The sequence below is a fragment of the Amblyraja radiata genome, chromosome 10 (genome assembly GCF_010909765.2).
Source record: "Amblyraja radiata isolate CabotCenter1 chromosome 10, sAmbRad1.1.pri, whole genome shotgun sequence".
In the NCBI taxonomy this organism is placed as follows: Eukaryota; Metazoa; Chordata; class Chondrichthyes; order Rajiformes; family Rajidae; genus Amblyraja; species Amblyraja radiata.
Window position 1 is genome coordinate 52,591,328 of NC_045965.1, and position 21,237 is coordinate 52,612,564.

At 42.6% G+C, this 21,237-nt stretch overlaps 1 protein-coding gene across 5 annotated transcripts; it reads left to right on the plus strand.

The window, feature by feature from the left end:
* Window positions 1-6: 6 nt before the first annotated feature.
* Window positions 7-15,602, plus strand: med8 (mediator complex subunit 8). 5 transcript variants are annotated; one of them, XR_004413335.1, is made up of 8 exons: window positions 8-80; window positions 4,322-4,443; window positions 5,162-5,306; window positions 10,422-10,562; window positions 12,037-12,124; window positions 13,394-13,636; window positions 14,477-14,616; window positions 15,578-15,602. XR_004413335.1 is itself a non-coding variant. In XM_033028848.1 (7 exons), exons 1-7 carry the CDS (start codon window positions 75-77, stop codon window positions 14,539-14,541), a joined length of 801 nt encoding a protein of 266 aa, XP_032884739.1. In that variant the 5' UTR covers window positions 7-74; the 3' UTR covers window positions 14,542-14,839. The 5 variants fall into 5 exon arrangements, 4 of the variants coding, with proteins under 4 accessions (XP_032884739.1, XP_032884737.1, XP_032884738.1 ...); XM_033028848.1 differs by lacking the exon at window positions 15,578-15,602 and having other exon boundaries at window positions 7-80; window positions 13,394-13,627; window positions 14,477-14,839; XM_033028846.1 differs by lacking the exon at window positions 15,578-15,602 and having other exon boundaries at window positions 14,477-15,465.
* Window positions 15,603-21,237: the final 5,635 nt, after the last annotated feature.

The window sequence follows — 21,237 nt, forward strand, 5'->3', positions numbered from 1 at the left end:
TCTCACCCCCTGGCTCTGGAGGCGGAGGCGGAAGCGGAAGCGGCGCTGTCTTCCGGCTGTGCGGAGCGGCGGCGATGCAGGTGAGGTGAAAGATGCTCCGCTATATGGTCTTTGGGAGAGATGGCGGCGGTCGTGGAAACTCCCCCTGTCCCCTCCCTCCCTCGGCTGGTGCGGAACAGTGGACATTTTGTGGGGGTGGGGGGGGAAATCACCCGTCTGCGGCGGTCGAGGACGTTGCATTCTGTCCTTTTGATGAGCTGAAGGAAGTCTGGCGGCGGCGGCGGCAGCAACAACATCAACACCATTCCTTCATTCATTGCAGCGCCAACATCAATCACCACAGTAACTCAGGCCAATAACTCACGGTGCCAGCACATGTGGGTGAGAGCTCGGCTCGGCTCGGACGTTGTCCCCGAGTGAGCGCCCAACGAGAGGCAGGAGAGTGAATCTCTGGAACTCTCTGCCACAGAAGGTAGTTGAGGCCAGTTCGTTGGCTATATTTAAGAGGGAGTTAGATGTGGCCCTTGTGGCTAAAGGGATCAGGGGGTATGGAGAGAAAGCAGGTACGGGATACTGAGTTGGATGATCAGCCATGATCATATTGAATGGCGGTGCAGGCTCGAAGGGCCGAATGGCCTACTCCTGCATCTATGTAGGAGAGCATTAGAGGTTCAGGAAACGAAATCCCAACCCTGTCTTGAGAGCAGCAGAGTTTGACCGTCGAAGAAGTACTGAAGGTACTGTCGTTTGAAGGTAGACAAATCTCCAGGGCCTGATCAGATATATCCGAGGACATTGCGGGAAACTAGCGAGGAAATTGCTGGAGCCCTGGTTGAAATTTACAAGTCGTTCTTAAATACAGGAGAGGTGCCGGAAGACTGGAGGGTGGCAAATGTTGTGCCTCTTTTCAAGAAGGACTGCAGGGAAAATGTTGGGAACTATAGGCCGATGAGCTTAACATCTGTAGTTGGAAAGTTACTGGAGAATATTCTGAGGAATAGGATATACAGGCGTTTGGATGGGCAAGGGCTGATTAGGGATCGTCAGCATGGATTTTTACGTGGGAGGTCGTGTCTCACACATCTGATTGATTTTTTTTGAAGACGTGACCAAAAGGGTTGATGAGGGCAGAGCTGTAGATGTTGTGTACATGGACTTCAGTAATGCGCTCAACAAGGTTCCGCATGGTAGGCTGCTCTGGATGGTTAGATCACATGGGATCCAAGGATAGATAGCTGAATGGATAGCAAATTGGCTCCATGGAAGGAAGCAGAGGGTGATGGTGGAAGGTTGCTTCTCAGACTGGAGTCCTGTGACTAGTGGTGTGCCTCAAGGTTCGGTGCTGGGCCTGTTACTGTTTGTCATCTACATCAATGATTTGGATGAGAACATACAGGGTAAGATTAGCAAGTTTGCTAATGTTACAAACGTGAGTGGTTTTGTAGATAGTGGAGATGGTTGTGAAAGGTTGCAGCAGGATCTGGATCGATTGGCCAGTTGGGCTGAGAATACAGAGAAGTGTGAGGTGTTGAATTTTGGGATGTCCAACATGGGCAGGACCTACACAGTAAATGGTAGGCCTCTGGGGATTGTTGTAAAGCAGAGGGATCTAGGAGTACAGGTGCATGGTTCCTTGCAGTTCGAGTCGTAGGTAGATAAGGTGGTCAAAAAGGCTTTTGGTACATTGGCCTTCATCTGTCAGAGTATAGAAGTTGTGAGGTCATGTTGCAGTTGTATAAGAAGTTGGTGAGACCGCATTTAGAATATTGTGTTCAGTTCTGGCCACCATGTTATAGGAATGATATTGTCAAGCTTGAAAGGCTTCAGAAAAGATTTATGAGGATGTTGCCAGGACTAGGAGGTGTGAGCTATAGGGAGAGGTTGAGTAGGCTGGGCCTCTATTCCTTGCTGGGTGGGAGGATGAGGGGTGATCTTATAGAGGTACACAAAATCATGAGAGGAATAGATCGGGTAGATGCACATAGTCTCTTGCCCAGAGTAGGGAAATCAAGGACCAAAGGACATAGGTTTAAGCTGAAGGGGAAAAGATTTAATAGGAATCTGAGGGGTAACTTTTTCACACAAAGGATGGTGGGTATATGACACAAGCTGCCAGAGGAGGTAGTTGAGGCTGGGACTATCTCAACATTTAGGAAACAGACAGGTACATGGATAGGACGGGTCTGGAGGAATATGGACCAAGTACAGACAGGTGGCACTAGTGTAACTGGGACATGTTGGCTGGTGTGGGAAAGTTGGGTCGAAGAACCTGTTTACACACTGTATCACTATGACCTGGAGCACAGGATGATGTCGTCACTGATGGGGAAAGGCCAGGACTGGAAGAGCATTGACATCTTGGGGGGGGGGGAGGAGGAGATTATACAGCTATTGATTTTAACAAACAGATGAAGGAGAGGAATTTGAGGAGAAGAGTAAAGAAAATCTGCTCTTCCAGAGATGTACATTTTTGTTTGCTCATAATATGTTTTGCTGGAGATCGGAGATGCCCAAACAGCAGGTAGAATTCATTAAATTCAATCTGCAAGGGAGACCTGCTGCACCCCATCATCATTGTTGATGATGGAGTGCAGCAAAAATTTGCAACGCTAAGGAGGTGAATCTGCCATGTGAGGAGAGTTCAAAAGACTCCAAGGAGATTTAATTGAAAATTGGAACATTTTTATAGGGTTTGGCTGGCTGGAACCCGACTGAGGTCTAAAACCAGGGTCTGGAATTTCAGATCAAGCGGTGACTATTGGATTGAGATGAGGAGGAATTTCTTAGGTCGGTGGGTGATAAACGTTTGCCATTTTCCACCAAGAAGGCTAGGTAGACTCAGTCACTGAGTTCATTCAATACCAAAATCAGTAGATTTCTGAATATTGAGGGAGTCATGAGAAGAAGATGGTGGAAGAAAATGGTGTTTGAGATAGAAGACCAGTTGTGATTGCGAAGAGTGGCACAGTAGATTTGAAGCGGCCAGATGGCTATTCCTACTCCTGTCTTTGATGTTCCGGCTGCACGCTATATTGAAGAGACATGGACTCACCAAATGTCCCTTTCCCCAGTTCCGAGCAGACACATCATCCAAAGCAATTAATCTTTAACCTTTCATTAATGGGAGCAGGCTCCCACTACCTACAGAGAACTACAGGCCGGTGAGCCTGACGTCAATGGTGTGTAAGAAAATGGAGGGGGTTCCGAGAGGCACTATGCACCAGCATTTGGATAGCCAATATTGATTAAGGATACACATAGGAAATCATGCCCCACAAATGTATTTGGGATTTTTTAAAGAGATCGCCAAGGGGATTGTTGAGGGCAGGGCACTGGATGTTGCCTATATAGACCTTAGTATGGCCTTTGACAAAGTCCTGTATTGTCAGCTAGTCCAGAAAGTTGAGTACATGGTACCTAGTGTAAGCTAGCCACTGGCTTCCAAATAGGTTTAGTGGCAGGAGTTAGAAGGTGGAGGGTTGTTTTTTGATTGTAGGGCTATGACCAGTGGATTGAAACTGTCATCTTCATCGGTAGTAGCATCAGAATGTAACATTACACGCAACTGTCTTAGTACAAGGGCGGCAACAAAATGAGACAAATGACATGGTAATCTCTTAAATTGCAATATCAGAAGTATTGCAGAAGTTACATTTGTTTGGCATCAATGAATGCTACAGAGGGATAACAGTATCGCAGGTTGTATTAGACATGATTGGAGCTATTAATGGAAGTGAGAATGAAAAATGAGCATCCTTACAAAATCTTTGACCAACATGGAAAACTATTTGATACCATTGTTATGTTGCTACATCTAGAAGCATTTGGCACTAATGAGTATAGTGGTACACAGCTCATTTTGAATATTTTCCCTTTTACCTTAAACCAACATCCTCTTGTTTCAGACACTCCTACCATGTGGGGAAAAGACTAACTATTTCATCTTATCTATGCCCCTCGATGTTTTATAAACTTTGGTGGGGGGGGGGAAGAGTTGTAGAGGCGGCTACAATTGTGACATTTAAATACACTTGGAAAATAACAAGGATAGGGAAGTGGGCCAGACGCAGGGAAGTGGGACTCGATCAGTTAGGCAACTTGGTCGTCATGGGCAGCAGGGCCTGTCTCCATGCTGTACAGCCCCACGATTGGATTCTGAATTCAAAGTTTAGATACAGCTTGAATTACCAGGACTCCTGGATTTCATTATTTTTAAAATGCAGCCAAATTACCAAACAAAGTTATTCTTGTTTCACCTCTGAAATTAAACTTCAGTCAAAATGCAATATGCAATTGAAAATGTAATGTTCACTTTTCACAGCCACAAGAAGAAAAGCAGTTGGAGTCATCAGTGGACGCAATTATCAGTCGTGTGGCTGATCTGAAGAACTCTTTGGCAGCTTTCATCCTGAAATTAGAGAATGAATTTGACCGAATGAACTGGTATGATGCCCATTGAAAGCATGCTCCCTTCTCTCAATTGCAAATATTTTTTGACATACAAATTCCATCAATGTATGTTTGAAAATATCACCTTAAAATCCAGAAATCTGCAAACCAGCTTGAACAGAGTGGGTTTAAATATGCAAAACCGCATATTGGCATATTTATTATTGATCACCCAAGCAGGAGTCAGCATATCATGGATGTGGCTTTAATGGTTGTCCTTACTTCTCTTCATTTTTTGCAAGGGGGGTCACAAAACCTTATTTTTTGTCATTGAATATTGAGAAGGGAAGGGTTCCTTGCCTGAATTCTGTTAGGAGTAACAAGTGATAGTCAGTAGGTATATAATTTATATTGGAGCCATTGATGTAAGCAAGAGCCAAGTTGCAAAATGAAACATAAATGTACAGCGATTAGTTTTCAACTTAACATTGATTACTACTTGTAAGCATTAATATGTTTGAATATCTGCTACTTGCTTATATCAGTTGTTCCTTTTCTTACTATGTGTCCTCTGTCTATGGCACACTGCTTCCTGACAAGCTCAAGTCCAAAATATGCTTATTTCGATCCTTTCTCTCACTCCGATTAAGACTATACTAAAAAAAAAAAGGCCTTGCCATGTTCTTTACAAATTGTGATGTACGTACATCTTATCAGCTGTAAAGTTTCCTGCAGCTGCCTGAGCCTTACCCATATTGCAACTGTTCTACAGGCCCTCAGTCTTGGACAACTTTGCCCTGGTATCTGGGCAGCTGAACACCTTGAACAAGCTCCTACGGAATGATAAAACACCGATTCTAAGAAATCAGGTCATCATCCCATTGCTGCTCTCTCCTGACCGTGATGATGAATTAATGGTATGTCGTGAATCCAACTATCACATTATTTCAGTAATGCTTGGATTTCTCAAACCCAGGTCTCCTTGTGCAATAAGATATCTTTAGAAAGAGTAAGAATGGTGACTATTTGCAATGAGGTGAGCATTGCAGAGCCAGTTGAATTCCCTCTGTATTCTACGTTTACTAGCAGAATTCTTCAATACTTAACAATTAATTTACAGGGGGAGTTATATTATGTTTCAAAAAAGGAGTATCGTGGAAAACGATATGACAGTGAAAGCAAGAAAATGACCAAGGAAATAGGATGGGTTGATGATGCCTTAATGACAAGAGTTTAAAAAAAAGTTATTTGTCTTCATAACTTTGACATTCATCCAGTTCAAGCAGGAAAGGAAAGACGTGACACAAAGCAACATACTGAGTCTTGCATATAAAAACAGATAATTGAAGAAATAAACACAGCATGTCATGCAAGATTTATGCAAAAAAGACAATTAATCTTTCAACTCAATGAACTTTCGTCAAACACTGAGCTGAAAATGTAACTGTCTCGCTTCACAAGTACTGCTTAACCTGCTGAGTATTTCGGGAGCAATTTTAATCCTGATAAGTATCTCAGTAAGGCATGATGTTACAAAATGCTTTTTTAAAACCTTAGATAGACACAAAATGCCGTAGTAACACTGTGGGACACGCAGTATCTCGAGAGAAGGAATAGATGATGTTTTGGGTCGAGACCCTTCTTCAGACTGAAAGTCACGGGAAAGGGAAACTAAAGATTGATGATGGTGATTAAGTTAGATTTGGCTCTTAGAGCTAAAAGAATCAAGGGATATGAGGAAAAAACAGGAACGGGGTACTGATTTTAGATGATCAGTCGTGTTCATATTGAATGGCGGTGCTGGCTCGAATGGCCTACTCCTGCATCTATTTTTCTCTATTTCTCTGTAGACAGATATAGACAAATGAATGAATGAATGAATGAATACGTTTATTGTCATTGCACAAACTGTGCAACGAAATTCCATTTCATCTCCTCCGGTTAAAAAAAATACAAACACGACAACCATTAACACATATGTACACTTATTAGTAAAATAATAAATAAGTATTTTAAAAGAGTTTAAAAGAATTTGGCGGCATTTCTTGGAATTATATTTTGCTTCCCCAGTGTTCTCTGTTGGAATTTAGCTCTTTTATCGCACATGGGTAGAAACTATTTTTAAGTCTACCGGTGACCTGAATCGCCTCCCCGAGGGTAGCAGAGTACAAAGGTGGTTGGCAGGGTGGGATGTGTCCTGCTTGATATTTGAATGAAAGATATGCAAAAAAGTAACAGATAAAGGACACAGGCCATTGTTAGCTGTTTGCGAGGTGAGAATGAAAAGTTGCCGTGACTTGGGTGGGGGAAGGATGGAGAGAGAGGGATTACTTGAAGTTGGAGAAATCATTATTTTACGCCTATCTTCGGTTTAAACCCGCATCTGCAGTTTCTTCCTGCACATAATAAAAACCTTTGAGTTCTGTGGGATGGGGGGGGGATGCTGGTTGGTAGCAGTCCAACACAAGGAAATTGAGACTGATTTTGTTGTTCACTCTGTATGCAGGCTGTGTAAAATTATTTTGGGTAATAATATTTTACCTAATGATATCTTCCACAAATGGCTGCATTGAAATTTATGACTTTACCTTTTAATCTTACAAATTCATACAGCCCAGCTATGAATTAATTCTGTTCACAGTGAAGCACTTTCTATAAATTATCAAAAGGTTCTCATTATATTTTCAGTCTTGAAAGGTGAAAAATATCAAGTGCTGAGCCAACTCCATATAGCTAAATTAATTATTTAGTTACAATTAAGTGATTTATTAATCTAAACAAATATTTTAGGAAAGAGATTGTATCTAGAGTAGCTATTTAGAATTCACCTTTATTGCTCCCAATGCAAAGTATTTTGGAACATATTCAGTACTCGAGTAGCACCCTAGAAATGTGAGCAGCCATTATATTTTCTCTGTTGTGGGGATACCTGATAGAAATATATATAATTAAGAGACCCATAGGTCGAGTAGGCAGCCAGAACCTAGATCCCAAGATGGAAATATTAAATTCTAGAGGGCATAGCTTTAAGGTGGGAGAGGCAAAGTTTAGCGGATATATGTGAGCAGGTTTTGTAACATAGAAGGTGGTGAGTCCCAAGAACCCGCTGCAAGGAGTGGTGGTGGAGGCAGATACGATAGTGGCATTTAAAGGACTTTTGGATAAACACTTGGATATGCAGGGAATAGAGGGATATGCATTATGTGCAGGCAGATAAAGGTTGGTCTTGGCATCATGTTTGGCACAGTGTGGGCAGAAAGGCCTGTTCCTGCGCTGAATTGCTCTATCCTTGCCCACATAGGAGATTAGTGGGCAAAATTAGAGCACATGGTATTGGGGGTAGGGTGCTGACATGGATATAAAATTGGTTGGCAGACAGGAAACAAAGAGTAGGGATTAACGGGTCCCTTTCAGAATGGCAGGCAGTGACTACTGGGGTACCGCAAGGCTCGGTGCTGGGACCGCAGCTATTTACAATATATATTAATGATTTGGATGAAGGGATTAAAAGTAACATTAGCAAATTTGCAGATGACACAAAGCTGGGTGACAGTGTGAACTGTGAGGAGGATGCTATGAGGATGCACGGTGACTTGGACAGGTTGGGTGAGTGGGCAGATGCAGTTTAATGTGGATAAATGTGAGGTTATCCACTTTGGTGGCAAAAAAGGAAGGCAGATTATTATCTAAATGGTGTCAAGTTGGGAAAAGGGGAAGTACAACGGGACCTGGGGGTCCTTGTTCATCAGTCACTGAAAGTAAGCATGCAGTACAGCAAGCAGTGAAGAAAGCGAATGGCATGTTGGCCTTCATAACACGAGGAGTTGAGTATAGGAACAAAGAGGTCCTGCAGTTGTACAGGGACCTAGTGAAACCGCACCTAGAGTATTGTGTGCAGTTTTGGTCTCCAAACTTGAAGAAGGACATTCTTGCTATTGAGTGAATGCAGTGTAGGTTCATGAGGTTAATTCCCGGGATGGCGGGACTGCCATATGTTGATAGATTGGAGCAGCTGGGCTTGTATACTCTGGAATTTAGGATGAGAGGAGATCTTATTAAAACATATAAGATTATTAAGGGTTTGGACACGCTAGAGGCAGGAAACATATTCCCAATGTTGGGGGAGTCCAGAACCAGGGGCCATAGTTTAAGAATAAGTGGTAAGCCATTTAGAACGGAGATGAGGAAAAACTTTTTCACACAGAGTGTGAGTGTGTGGAATTCTCTGCCTCAGAGAGCGGTGGAGGCTGGTTCTCTGGATGCTCCCCACGCTCCGAGGCCGGCCAGCCCCACAAGAGAGAGTTAGATAGAGCTCTTAAGGATAGCAGAGTTAAGGATGGGGAGAAGGCAGGAACGGGGTACTGATTGTGGATGATCAGCCATGATCACATTGAATGGCGGTGCTGGCTCGAAGGGCCGAATGGCCTACTCCTGCACCTATTGTCTATTGTCATGTTCTGGAGGAAAGGGGATATAAGCAACGATGCGAGAAATATATGAGACTCCTCAAAGGCTCTGCCTCCTAGTGAGCAGTGGAAGTCACAAAGTGTAACCAAAATAGTAGCGAGTGTTTATGGGTTTTAAGTCAGCCAGCAATTCCCTGACAATACAATACAATACAATACCATTTATTGTCATTTGAACCTCAGTGGGGCTCAAACGAAATTCTGTTTCCACAGCCATACATACAAAGACAATTTCCTACAGACATACACACAATTTAATTCACACAAACATCCATCACAGTGAACCCACTGTGATGGAAGGCAAAGTCTTTTCTCTCCCCTGTTCTCCATTTCTCTCCCGATGTCCAAGCCCCAGGCGGGCGATGCTAAGTCCCACAGCCATTTTAGGCCGTGCCGGGCGATTTACGGCCCCGCTCCCGGTCTAAAAGTCACAATGTTGGAGCCCCCGGCGGGCGCTGTAATGTCCCCCGGCCATGAAGCCGCGCCGGGTCGTTCAAACCCCGCGACTGGAGAAGTCACGTTGCGGGAGCTCCGGGAAGCGGTCTCTCTCTCCCCCCGGACCCGTGAGCTCCTGATGTCCCAGTCCACCGGACCTGCGGCTGCGTTGCTGGAGCCTCCGAGTCCCAGGAGTCGAGTCGCAGCAGCGAGTCACCACCGCTCCCCACGCTCCGAGGCCGGCCAGCCCCACAATGGTGAGTAGTCCGCAGCTCCGCAGTCTCTCGAGCCCCCGGGTCGTTCAGGTTGGAGGCCGCTCCACGGTGCTAGGCCCCAACGACAACGGAGACCCGACAGGGAAAAGGTCGGGTCTCCCGGACAGGGAAGAGATTTTAAACAGTTTCCCCCCCCCGCCCCCCACATATACACATTTAAAACCAGTATTAAAAAACACCAACACTACATTTAACTAGACAAAAAATAAAAAAAGACAGACAGGCTGTAGGGGACTTAGAGATAGAGACATCCAGAAAGGAAGCAGAAGAAAGGAACCATATTAAGACGTCAACAAGGCTGTAAAAAGGTATGACATTTTGAGTTCATCAAGAGTAAGAACCAGTACAGAAATCAATGTACTAGAAAACAGCTTAAGGAAGGAAGCCTGAGTAATAGTGAAACTATTTTAATTGTGCTACGTCATTTTTCTTTAATAAATCTTTGTTGATATTTATTTATTTTCTGGGTATCTGCTCATGTTTTCTCAGATTATTATCTTCAACAGCTTTCCTGTCCCTGAAGCTAGACAGACTGAACTATGCTTCTTGTGTTTATGTTTGTAATCTTTCTTGAACAAGGGGACGTCACTTGTAATTCTCCAGAAAAGGGCACATCACTTGTAATTCTTTGGAGGCTTAAAGGCATATGACCAGTAACTCTGCAACTTCTACCATTGCTTCTCTCAGCAACCTATGAAGAATTTTGTTCTGATTATATAACTTTCTATACTTTTGAGAGAAGTATTGATTTTCTTTCAAAACTTAAACTGCACCTTTTATTCTTATGGAATTACAAGGTTTAGAAATGTTTCGGTGATTATAATCTTGTCTGCCGATTCATGCCTTTCTTTCATAGAAACTAACAGAGGGTCGAGTTCCCGTTTTCAGTCACGAGGTGGTTCCAGATCATCTCCGAACTAAACCAGATCCAGAAGTTGAAGAACAGGAAAAGCAACTGAGTGCAGAGGCAGCACGTCTGGCACCTGACGTGGCCCAGGTACAGCATAATTTTCATTTGGAAATGTTTAACATACATTAGTACAGCACTTCAGCGCACGATGTCTGTGTCAAACATGATGCCGTATTAAACCAACTCCTGTCTGTACTTGATTCAAATCCCTCCATGTCCTGCATGTTCATTTACCTTTCTAAAAGTGTCTTAAACACCACTATCGCATCTGCTTCTACCACCACCCATGGCAGTGTGTTCCAGACGCCTACCAGTCCCTGAGTAAAAAAAGACATGCCCTGCATATCTCCCTTAAACTTCCTCCCCCCCCCCCTCTCCCATCCTCTCACCATAAATCTCTTGCATTGTACATTTCTACCCTACGAAGAAGATTCAAACTGCTACCCTACCTGTGCCTCTCGGCGTTTTATAATCTTCTACTAAGTATCCCTGTCCTATATACATTCTATGTCCATCTTCAAGGAAGAAGAAATGCAATTTCTGGAAATAATGGGGAACAACATGTCAAGAGTAAGTGAGGGGCTGAAATTACCGTTAGTTAAATGGAAAATAGTAATGGAGAAATTATTTGAATTGAAAACCAATAAATCCCAGAATCTGGAAACGCACCGAATTGCAGATGTTGGAATCTTAAGCAAAACAAACTTCCGCCACTACCTTTCTTTTACAGTTTTCTCCTACCCTACTGCTAGCAGTTTGAAGACGGGTCCTGATCTGAAATATCGCCTATCCATTCCCTCCACATTTGCTGCCTGACCCACTGAGTTACTCCAGCACTTTGTGTTTTGCTCAAAATCCCAGGACCTACATCCCAAAGTTTTGAAAGTGATCACTAAATAGATAACAAGTTCACTGGATATGATCTTTTAAACCATATATCCCAGTCCTGTCCCTGCAAATTGAGAGGTAGCAACTGTAACCCTCACCTTCAGGAATGCAGGAAGAGAAAATTTAAAACTGCAATATCAATTCTCAGGGATAGACTAGAATCAAAGAAGGATACTTGGAAACAATAATGAGACTGGTCAGTCAACATGGGTTTATGAAGGAGAAATCATGTTTAACAAATCATTAGAGTTTTATTGAGTTACTCTTAAGTTCACCTAATTCGATTATTATGCTTTAGTATTTTTATTTGCCCCACTTCAGATTGCACTACAAACTTTGCACCATTCTACTGTATTGTATTGACCATTGTATTTATTGTTGCAATTATCATTACTGCATAATTACCATTTACTCCGAGCTTCATGTGCTTCATTACACACTAGTTTTTAAACTAATCTTAATAAGAATATATGTAATGTTGGTAGAGAACACCATTTTCAATACTGGGATTTGTTGAGTTTTGGTCCCATAAATTTCTTCAGTACTACTTCTTACGTAACTTAAGTTCATTTCTTTTAGTCCCTCATTCGCTCTAGACATGTTTCAATTTTAAGGCTAATTAATTGATTTGGTGAACATGTAATGTTTCAACATTGTTTTACTGCCATTGCAGAAATATGTCCAGTCTATGAACAAAATGTGCAGCAACCTACTTGACAAACTCAACAACACCCGGGAAGAGCGTGAGTCTGAGAGTGGAGGTATGCGACAAACAAAAGAATACTTCATAATTGTTAAAGTGCAATTTTCTAATAAAATGTTAAAAGCGCTCTGAAATCTAATCGCCACATCGTTAACAGCATAGTTTAGAGATAACAGCATGGGAACAGACCATTGGCCCACTGAGTCTGCGCCGACCAACGATCATCTGTACACGATTTCTATATTATCCCAGTTTCACATCCAAGTTCAAGTTACATTTATTGTCACGTGCACCAATTGGTGCAGTGAGATTTGAGTTACCATACAAATAAAAAGAACACAATACACAATAGAATTTAACATGAACATCCCCACACAGCAAAATCAACATTTCCCACTGTGAGGGAAGGCAATAAAGTTCAGCCATCTTCCTCTTTGTTTCACACAAGGGACAATTTACAGAAGCCAATTAACCTACAAAGCTGCGATTCTTTGGGATATGGGAGGAAACCGGAGTACCCGGAGAAAGCCCACGTGGTCACAGGGAGAACATGCAAACTCCATACAGACAGCACCTGTGATCAGGATTGGACCCGGGTCTGTGGTGCTTTGAGGCAGCAATTCTATCGCTACGCCACTGTGCCACTACAAGCAGAAGAATCAGATAATTCCGTTAGTCATGTTGATCCTAAATTCAAACCTGATGCCTATATTTTAATATTTTATGTCATCCATCCACATGGTTATCTGTTGCATCTCTGAGCATCTCAGTTAGTTACTGAGAAAAAGTTTCTGTACGGTGTCATGGATGATAATTTAGTAAATTCAGACCCTCAGTACTTGGGCTAAATATTGGCAATTAATTCTTGTCTTTCTCCATTCAAGCTCTGCCTTCAATGCATCCTGGGCGAGGAAAGGAGGCAGAACATGTAATCTATTTTCTAATTACTAAAAAGTGCAGTTCGTTTTTTTTATATAAACGCAATACTTTTTTTCTGCAAACTAAAGATTTATAGATATGCTAAAGAAACTGGCTGGATACAACTGACTGACTGCAGTATCCAGCTTTTAAAACATACACAGTAAATTGCTGAAGCCTGGGATTCATTGATAGATTTGAAAGACTGATTCTGTTTTTTAAGTGACTTTTTATATGATGTATGGAGCCTCCTCACTGCATCACCAGAGGCTCTGTTACCCAGCAGACCTGGGAAGGGATTCCAGGAAGATGAGGTCCCGGCCAGTAAGATCTGGCCAATTTTAACTTTGTAGAGACATTTAATATTGGTGAGAATTTGCAGCATTTGAACTTGCAATGTTTCTTTTAGCCTTACGACAGAGCAAGCAGACCTTCAACCCAGCTGATACCAATGCTCTCGTGGCAGCAATTGGATTTGGAAAAGGATTATCGAAACTAATTAGACAGCCCCAAGGTGGCCCAGTACCTGCGGGTCAATCTGTTCCAGGAGGTGGCCTGCAGGGAGGTCCAAGCCTATCCCAGGTGACAGTTCAAGGTGGCCCTAGCCAACAGGGATTGCCTGGCCAAGTTCCATCACAGCAAGGTCAGCCAGGTAAGCAGTACATGTACAGTATCAGTATTCCCTTCTATTGTGTTGGTAGAAAGTTGTATTGTTGCCAAAACATGGTTATTTGTGTATTTGTTAAGCTTTATAATGTAACTCAAAAATGTTACTCATCATCATCAAAACTTCAGTTGCATCATCTCAAAATTGCCATCCTCTCATTTTGAGAATCTCTAATTATCCAAAAGGAATTCTCACTTTAAATATAAGCATCTTTAATTCTGCTTTGATAATGTAATACATAACCCAGTAGGCTTTAGCAACATTGAATAATAACTATTTAAGTGAAGTTGGCTTAATACAGGCGAATTGTTCTTCGTTACGCAGTTCCAATACAAGTTAAAGATTTAAATATGAAGACTAAGAGGGGTAAAAATGGAAGTTGGTTGGAACATTCTTTTACAAATGGGAATACACTTAAGATTTCAAGGAAAATTGTGGAATATATAGAGTAAGCCTGTCAAAATGTGCCACATGTGTTCTTAAAAGGGCAAAAAAATTACGGTATATGGCATAGAGGAAGTGGGCATTTAAAAAATATATATTTATCAGTTCAAATGCTCTATTATCATTCAAATGTTCTATTCCCCTTATTTTAGGAATTCAATCTGGAACTGAATTACTTTGCAGAATTAAGTTCAGTTCTTGCATTTGTCGTTGATAGCGATTATAATATATGTTTTATCAAAGTCACAAAATAATCAAATATTTATTGATTATGAAGGATGCTGTATAATTATCACAGGTGTCACATTCGGTACTTTCTGCGAGCTCGATTAGAAGTATAAAAGTGATTACCTTCAGTTTTATATCTTCTTTTTTTTCCAGGTAAAATGCCAAGCACCATAAAAACTAACATCAAGTCTGCGTCAATGCATCCATATCAGCGATGAGCCCTGAGCCATGGACATTGTCATAACGATGCATGTAGTGCAAGGAGCAAACTGAGATGAATGTTAACGTTGTTGATAGTTTGACGGCCCTTTAAAAGTTGGGCAATTGTATATTCATGAAACTTGATTCATTCATTGTAGTACACAACACCCGAAGTGGTATATTGATATTAAATGCAACGCACATGTAAGGCACTGCTGAACTTTGAAAAGATTCTTACAAGAAACATTCAGTGAATAGCTTTCCTTTTTGTTCATCACATCCCCAATGCTCAATAAGTCTCTGGGTTCCAAGTGATATTAGTTTAGTTTAAAGATATAGCACGGAAACAGGCACAAGCCCTTCGGTGATCCCCGCACGTTAACACAAGCCAACACACACCAGGGACATTTTACACTTATACCATGTATACAAACCCAAGCCAATTGACCTACAAACCTGTATGTCTTTGGAGTGTGGGAGGAAATCGAAGTTCTCTGAGAATAACCCACGGGGAGAACGTACAAACTCCGTACAGACAGCACCCATATTCGGGATCGAACCAGTGTCTTTGGCGCTGCAAGCGCTAATGCAGCGACTCTACCGCTGCGCCACCGTGCCGCAGATCTCTGTTCTAGAGATAGATTGATGGTAATTAATTATCTTTACTGTCATTGCAGCAGTTTGGAATGGTTAGATAGTACATATTTGTGTCCAAACATTTACTTAAATATGTTTGCTGTTTTGCATCATTTAAAACATTGTTTTCATTTTAATGCTATCTTAAAGGTATAATCCACTAATTATCATTTAATACATATTAAGCTAATGTTTCCTCCAGCATTTAAAATTGATTCTTATTTATATTTGTCTTTTTTTAAACTACCATCCACTGATGTTGGATACATTTGTATAAAGTATGTAATCATTGGCTTAATAAAAAACTTTTATTTTTACACTTCCCTCACCTCACCTGTATCCACCAATCGCTTGTCCTGACCCTACCTCTCTTCCCGGTTTCTGTGTGTGTGTTGGTGTGTATTCACACAAAGCCAAATAGAGTAAACCATCCCTATCCCAATAAGCATCAGTATTGTAGATAATTGATTACTCTTCCCCTCCTTCTCTGCTGTCCAGATCAATTTGTTCCTCTCTCAGGCTCTCAGTCCGAAGAAGGGTCTCGACCCGAAACATCACCCATTCCTTCTCTCCAGGAATGCTGCCTGTACTGCTGAGTTACTCCATCTTGTTGTGTTTACCTTGTTCCTCTCTCAGTTCTGACAAAGAAACTTAGTGAGAAAAAGTTAAGTTTCTCATTCCACCGATGCTGCCTTATTTGTTATTTCAGATTTCAGGACTTCCACAGGGATATACAAGGAACAGCAGACAAATAAAGACTCAAAGTGCTGGAGTAAGTCAGCGGGTACGGCAGCATCTCTGGAGAACATGGATAGGCGACATTTTGGGTTGGGATCCTTATTCAGACTGACTGTACTAGGGTGGGGAAAGCTGGAAGAGAGGTGGAGCCAGGACAACTGATTGGTGAGGTGGGGGATGATTGGCAAATGGTTGGACAAAGGTCAGAGAAGAAAAGACAAAAGGTTGTGAGAAAAGGAGAGGCAATACAGGATATAGTTCTTAGCATTGCGGCACAACAGTTCCATAGATAAAATCCAATGTCCACAAAGGATTGAGGTGAATTGGACTAACCCAGTTTATGGAAGTACCGGGTTAAGAAGGGTCTTGACTGAAAAGTCACCCATTCTTTCACTCCAGAGATGCTGGCTGTCCCACTGAGTGACTCCAGCGTTTTGTGACTATTTATGGAAGGACCGTTGAGATGCCTGATAAGAGGGGAAGAAGCTGTACCTGTGTCAGGTCCACGACAGATCGTTGGCAATAATATCGTATCACCAAGGAACTTGAAGCTCTAAACCATTTCCATGAAGATAGGCACAAAAAGCTGGAGTAACAGCAGGTCAGGCAGCATCTCTGGAGAGAAGGAATGGGTGACGTTTCAGGTCGAGACCCTTCTTTGGACACGAAACGTCACCCATTCCTTCTCCAGAGATGCTGCCTTTCCCGCTGAGTTACTCCAGCTTTTTGTGTCTACGGTTTAAACCAGTATCTGCAGTTCCTTCTTACTCAACCATTTCCACCATTGGTGTGTGCTCCATCACATTTTCTGAAATTAATAATTAGCTCCTTCGCCAGAAAACTTGTCACTATGTCACTAAGGTCTCTATCTCCTTCCTGCACTGTCTTGTTAGTGCTTGTGATTCAGCCCACCACAGTGGTGTCATCAGCAAACTTATAGCTGGGGTTCGAGCTGAATTTTGCACACAACGGTGAGCGTATGGGCAGTATAGCAGGGGACTGAGAATGCATCCTTGCGGTGTTGCTGATTTCTTGGTCCAGGAATTTGGAGACAAGTTTGGATATGATTATGGTATTAAAGACGAGCAATAGTCCTTTAAATAGGTGTCCTTGTTTAGGTGATCCAGAGATGAAGGGAGGATAACTTGGCCAGGACATTGTGTTATTGTAATGTTGGCCCAGTGTTTTGTGTTCAATTCTCTGAAGGTATGCTCTGATTGGAATCTAGGCCAGAATGTAATCCAGTAAAATGCGGCTGGTAATATATTACAAGTCTCAGGGTTTCAGATTGAATGCTCTTAATAATTGCAAGTTCCACTACCAGTGTCCAGAAAAAAGCTGCTTAATGATTTTTAACAGCCCTATGTGAAAGATGAATAATTAAATTATGCAATCCATAAATCGTTGTTGTGCTGGAGCTGTTAATACTCTCACACAGATATCAGGAGAAAGCTTCATCCTTCTGTGATAAACGGCCATAATAATCCATGCAGAGAAAAAAAAATTTCAGGTTCATCCGAGTAAAAAAATGTGTGGCTCTGCTGGGCAGATTGGGAAATTGCTCTCCAGGCAAGGATAAACCGATTGAAAACACGCCCTGGGACCCCCATTGAATATTCACACACTCCCCGCGTCCACTACTAAATGTTCACACACTCCCCAAATCCCTAGCCAATATTCACACTCCCTGGGTCTACCTGTAAATATTCACAATTTGATACATTTTTTCAGCCTTTGACTTGAATGATACAAAATGGCACCAGAGACATGGCGACTCTTGTGTACTCAATATAATCTATTCCTACACTTCTTGTACTTAAGTATGATTGTGCCTATTTATAGAAAGCTTATAACTTTGCGAAAAAGGAAGTTCACTGCGTCTGTACCCTTGAAGCATTGAAATTAATGCAACAGCTCAGGCAATATGAAGTGTCTAAGCAATCACATTTTGCCTATCTACATCAATTCCATTTTGACACATTGGGTCTGATTGCACACGGTATTGGAGGTAGGGTATTGACATGGATAGACAACTGGTTGGCAGACATGAAGCGAACAGTAGGAATTAATGGATCCTTTTCAGAATGGCAGGCAGTGACTTGTGGGGTGCCGATGGCTCAGCACTTCAACTCCCCCTCCCATTCCGTATCCGACCTCTCTGTCCTGGGTCTCCTCCATGGCCAGAGCGAGCAACACCGGAAATTGGAGGAACAGCACCTCATATTCCGCTTGGGGAGTCTGCATCCTGGTAGCATGAAAATTGAATTCTAATTGTGTTAGCCCTTGCTGTCTCCTCCCCGCCCTCGGGCTGTCTCCTCCCATCCCTCAGCCCTCAGGCTCCTCCTCCTTTTTCCTTTCTTCTCCCCACCCCCCCATCAGTATGAAGAAGGGTTTCGGCCCGAAACGTTGCCTATTTCCTTTGCTCCATAGATGCTGCTGCGCCCGCTGAGTTTCTCCAGCATTTTTGTGTACCTTCGATTTTCCAGCATCTGCAGTTCCTTCTTAAACACTTGTGGGGTGCCGCAAGGCTCAGTGCTGGGACCTGTTATTTACAATATATATTAACGATTTAGACGAGGGAATTAAATGTGACATCTTCAAGTTTGCGGATGACACAAAGTTTGGTGGCAGAGTGAGCTGCTATGAGGCTGCTGAGTGAGTTGGATAGGTTGGGTGTTTGGGCAGATGCATGGCAAATGCAGTATAATGTGAGGTTATCAACTTTGCTGGCAAGAACAGGAAGGCAGATTATTATCTGAATGGTGGATTAGGAAAAGGGGAGGTGCAACGAGACCTGGGTGTGCTTGCATATCAGTCACTGAAAGTAAGCATGCTGGTACAGCAGGCGGTTAAGAAAGCTCACGGCATGTTGGCCTTCATTGCGAGAGGATTTGAGTTTAGGAGCAAGGAGGTCCCACTGCAGTTGTACAGGGCCCTGGTGAGACCACACCTGGAGTATTGTGTGCAATTTTGGTCTCCTAATTTGAGGAAGGACATTATTGCTATTGAGGCAGTGCAGGGTAGGTTCATCAGGTTAATTCCCGGGATGGCGGGACTGACATATGAAATAATGGGTAGACTGGGCTTGTATTCACTGGAATTTGGAAGGATGAGAGGATATCTTATAGAAACATAAAATTCTTAAAGGATTGGACAGGCTATATGCAGGAAAAAAATTCCCGATGTTTGGGGAGTCCAGAACTAGCGGTCACAGTTTAAGAATAAGGGGTAGGCCATTTAGGACTGAGATGAGGAGAAACCTCGTCACCCAGAGAGTTGTGAATCTGTGGAATTCTCTGTCACAGAAGGCAGTGGAGGCCAATTCACTGGATGTTTTCGAGAGAGAGTTAGATTTAGTTCTTAGGGCTAAAGGAATCAAGGGATTTGGGGAAAAAGCAGTAACGCGGTACTGATTTTAGATGATCATATTGAGAGGCGATGGTGGCTCGAAGGGCCGAATGGCCTACTCCTGCACCTATTTTTCTATGTTTCTAACTGGGTTTGTGTACATTCATGTTTGATCATTTTCAGATGCAGCATCTCTATTTCACTTTGGAGACTATTTTAACCATACTATAATTGTAGTCGGTTTTAAAGTGAAAAAGACTTGCGTAAAACGAGAAGTTTTAAAAAGCATCTAAGGTATAAGACTATGACTGAAAATGAAACTTAGATGTTTAGTCTTAGTAGATAATTGACAGATTTTGTGAGCAATGATGAAATAAAAGCTGTGCAAGACTTTAGTAAAGCCACATTTGGAGTATTGTATACAATTCCAGTTCCTACTGGAGGAAGGGCATCGTTTTACTGGAATGACTGTAAATAAAGATTTATAAAATTGCTATCTTTACTGGAGGTTTTGAGTTTGAAGGATATGCGGAGGCTTTCTTCCCTGCAGTGTGGGAGGCTGAGGTTTATAAACTCATGAGGGGAATAGATGAGTTGGATAGCCACACTCATCTTGTAGGGGAATGTAAAACTAGAGGGCATAGGTTTAAGATAAGAGGGGAAAGATTTTAAAAAGGGATCACAATTTTTCACACAAAATGCTGCATTGAACAAGCTGCCAGAGTAAGTGGTTGAGGTAGGTACAACATTTGGACAGCCACCTGGATAGGGAGGTTTTGGACCAGATGCAGGCAAATGGGAGTAGCTCAGATGCAATAGGCAAAGGACCTGTTGTCAAGAGTATTTAATCATACGTACCAGGACCGTAGGAATAAAGTGATTACTGCAGCTTTACAGGCACATTAAACACAACGACAAACAACATCAATTATCAGTTATTAGTCATCCAGTCGTACAGCACAGAAATAGGATCTTCAGCCCACGCCGACCTAAATGCCCCATCTACGCTCATCCCACGTGCCATGTTTGGCCCATATCCCTCTAAACCTACATGTGTTGGAAGGAACTGCAGATGCTGGTTTAAAACGAAGGTAGACATAAAATGCTGGAGTGATTCAGCGGGACAGGCAGCATCTCTGGAGAAAAGGAATGGGTGACGTTTCAGGTCGAGATCCTTCTTCAGACTGAAGAAGGGTTTCGACCTGAAACGTCACCCATACCTTCTCTCCAGAGATGCTGCCTGTCCCGCAGCATTTTATGTCTACCTTCCCTCTAAACTTTGCCTATCTATGTAACTGTCCAAATGTCTTTTAAATGTTGTTATAGCACCGGCCTCAACTGCCTCCTTTGGCAGCTTGTTCCATATACCCACCACCTTGTGTGAAAATATTACACCTCAGGTTCTAGCAAACCAGACCATGACAGTACAAGCCAAAGTGTAGTGCGACCTTAGTAGTGCAAGTAGTACTACAGTAATTCAGTGCTGAGCTAGGGTTGCAGTTAGGGTAAGCAGGGCGGATCAAGAGTCAGGCAGGCGGTTGGTGGGATGAAGCTGTTCTTGAACCTGGAGGTATCAGTTCTCAGGGTCCTGCAACAACTTTTCGATGATAGCAGAAAGATGAAGGCGTGGCCAGGTGTGGGTCTTCGAGCCATCAGCTGCCTTCTTGAGGAAGTGGTTTCTGCAGATCTCTGATGGTGAAGTGATCAATACTGATGATGGACCGGACAATGTCCACCATTCTTTTGCAGCCCCCTTCGTTGTTGAGCATTTGGATTACTGAACCAGGCCACATGCAACCAGTCAGTTTTCTCTCCAGCTTACATCAGAAGTTTGGTTGGAGTATTCTGCGATATGCTGATTCTTCATGAACCTTTGAGGAAGCAGGCGTTCTTTGTGATTGCATCAATCTACTGAGATTTGTACATCATCAGAGAAGGTCATAAGTGATAGGAGTAGAATTAGGCCATCAAGTCTACTCTGCCATTCAATC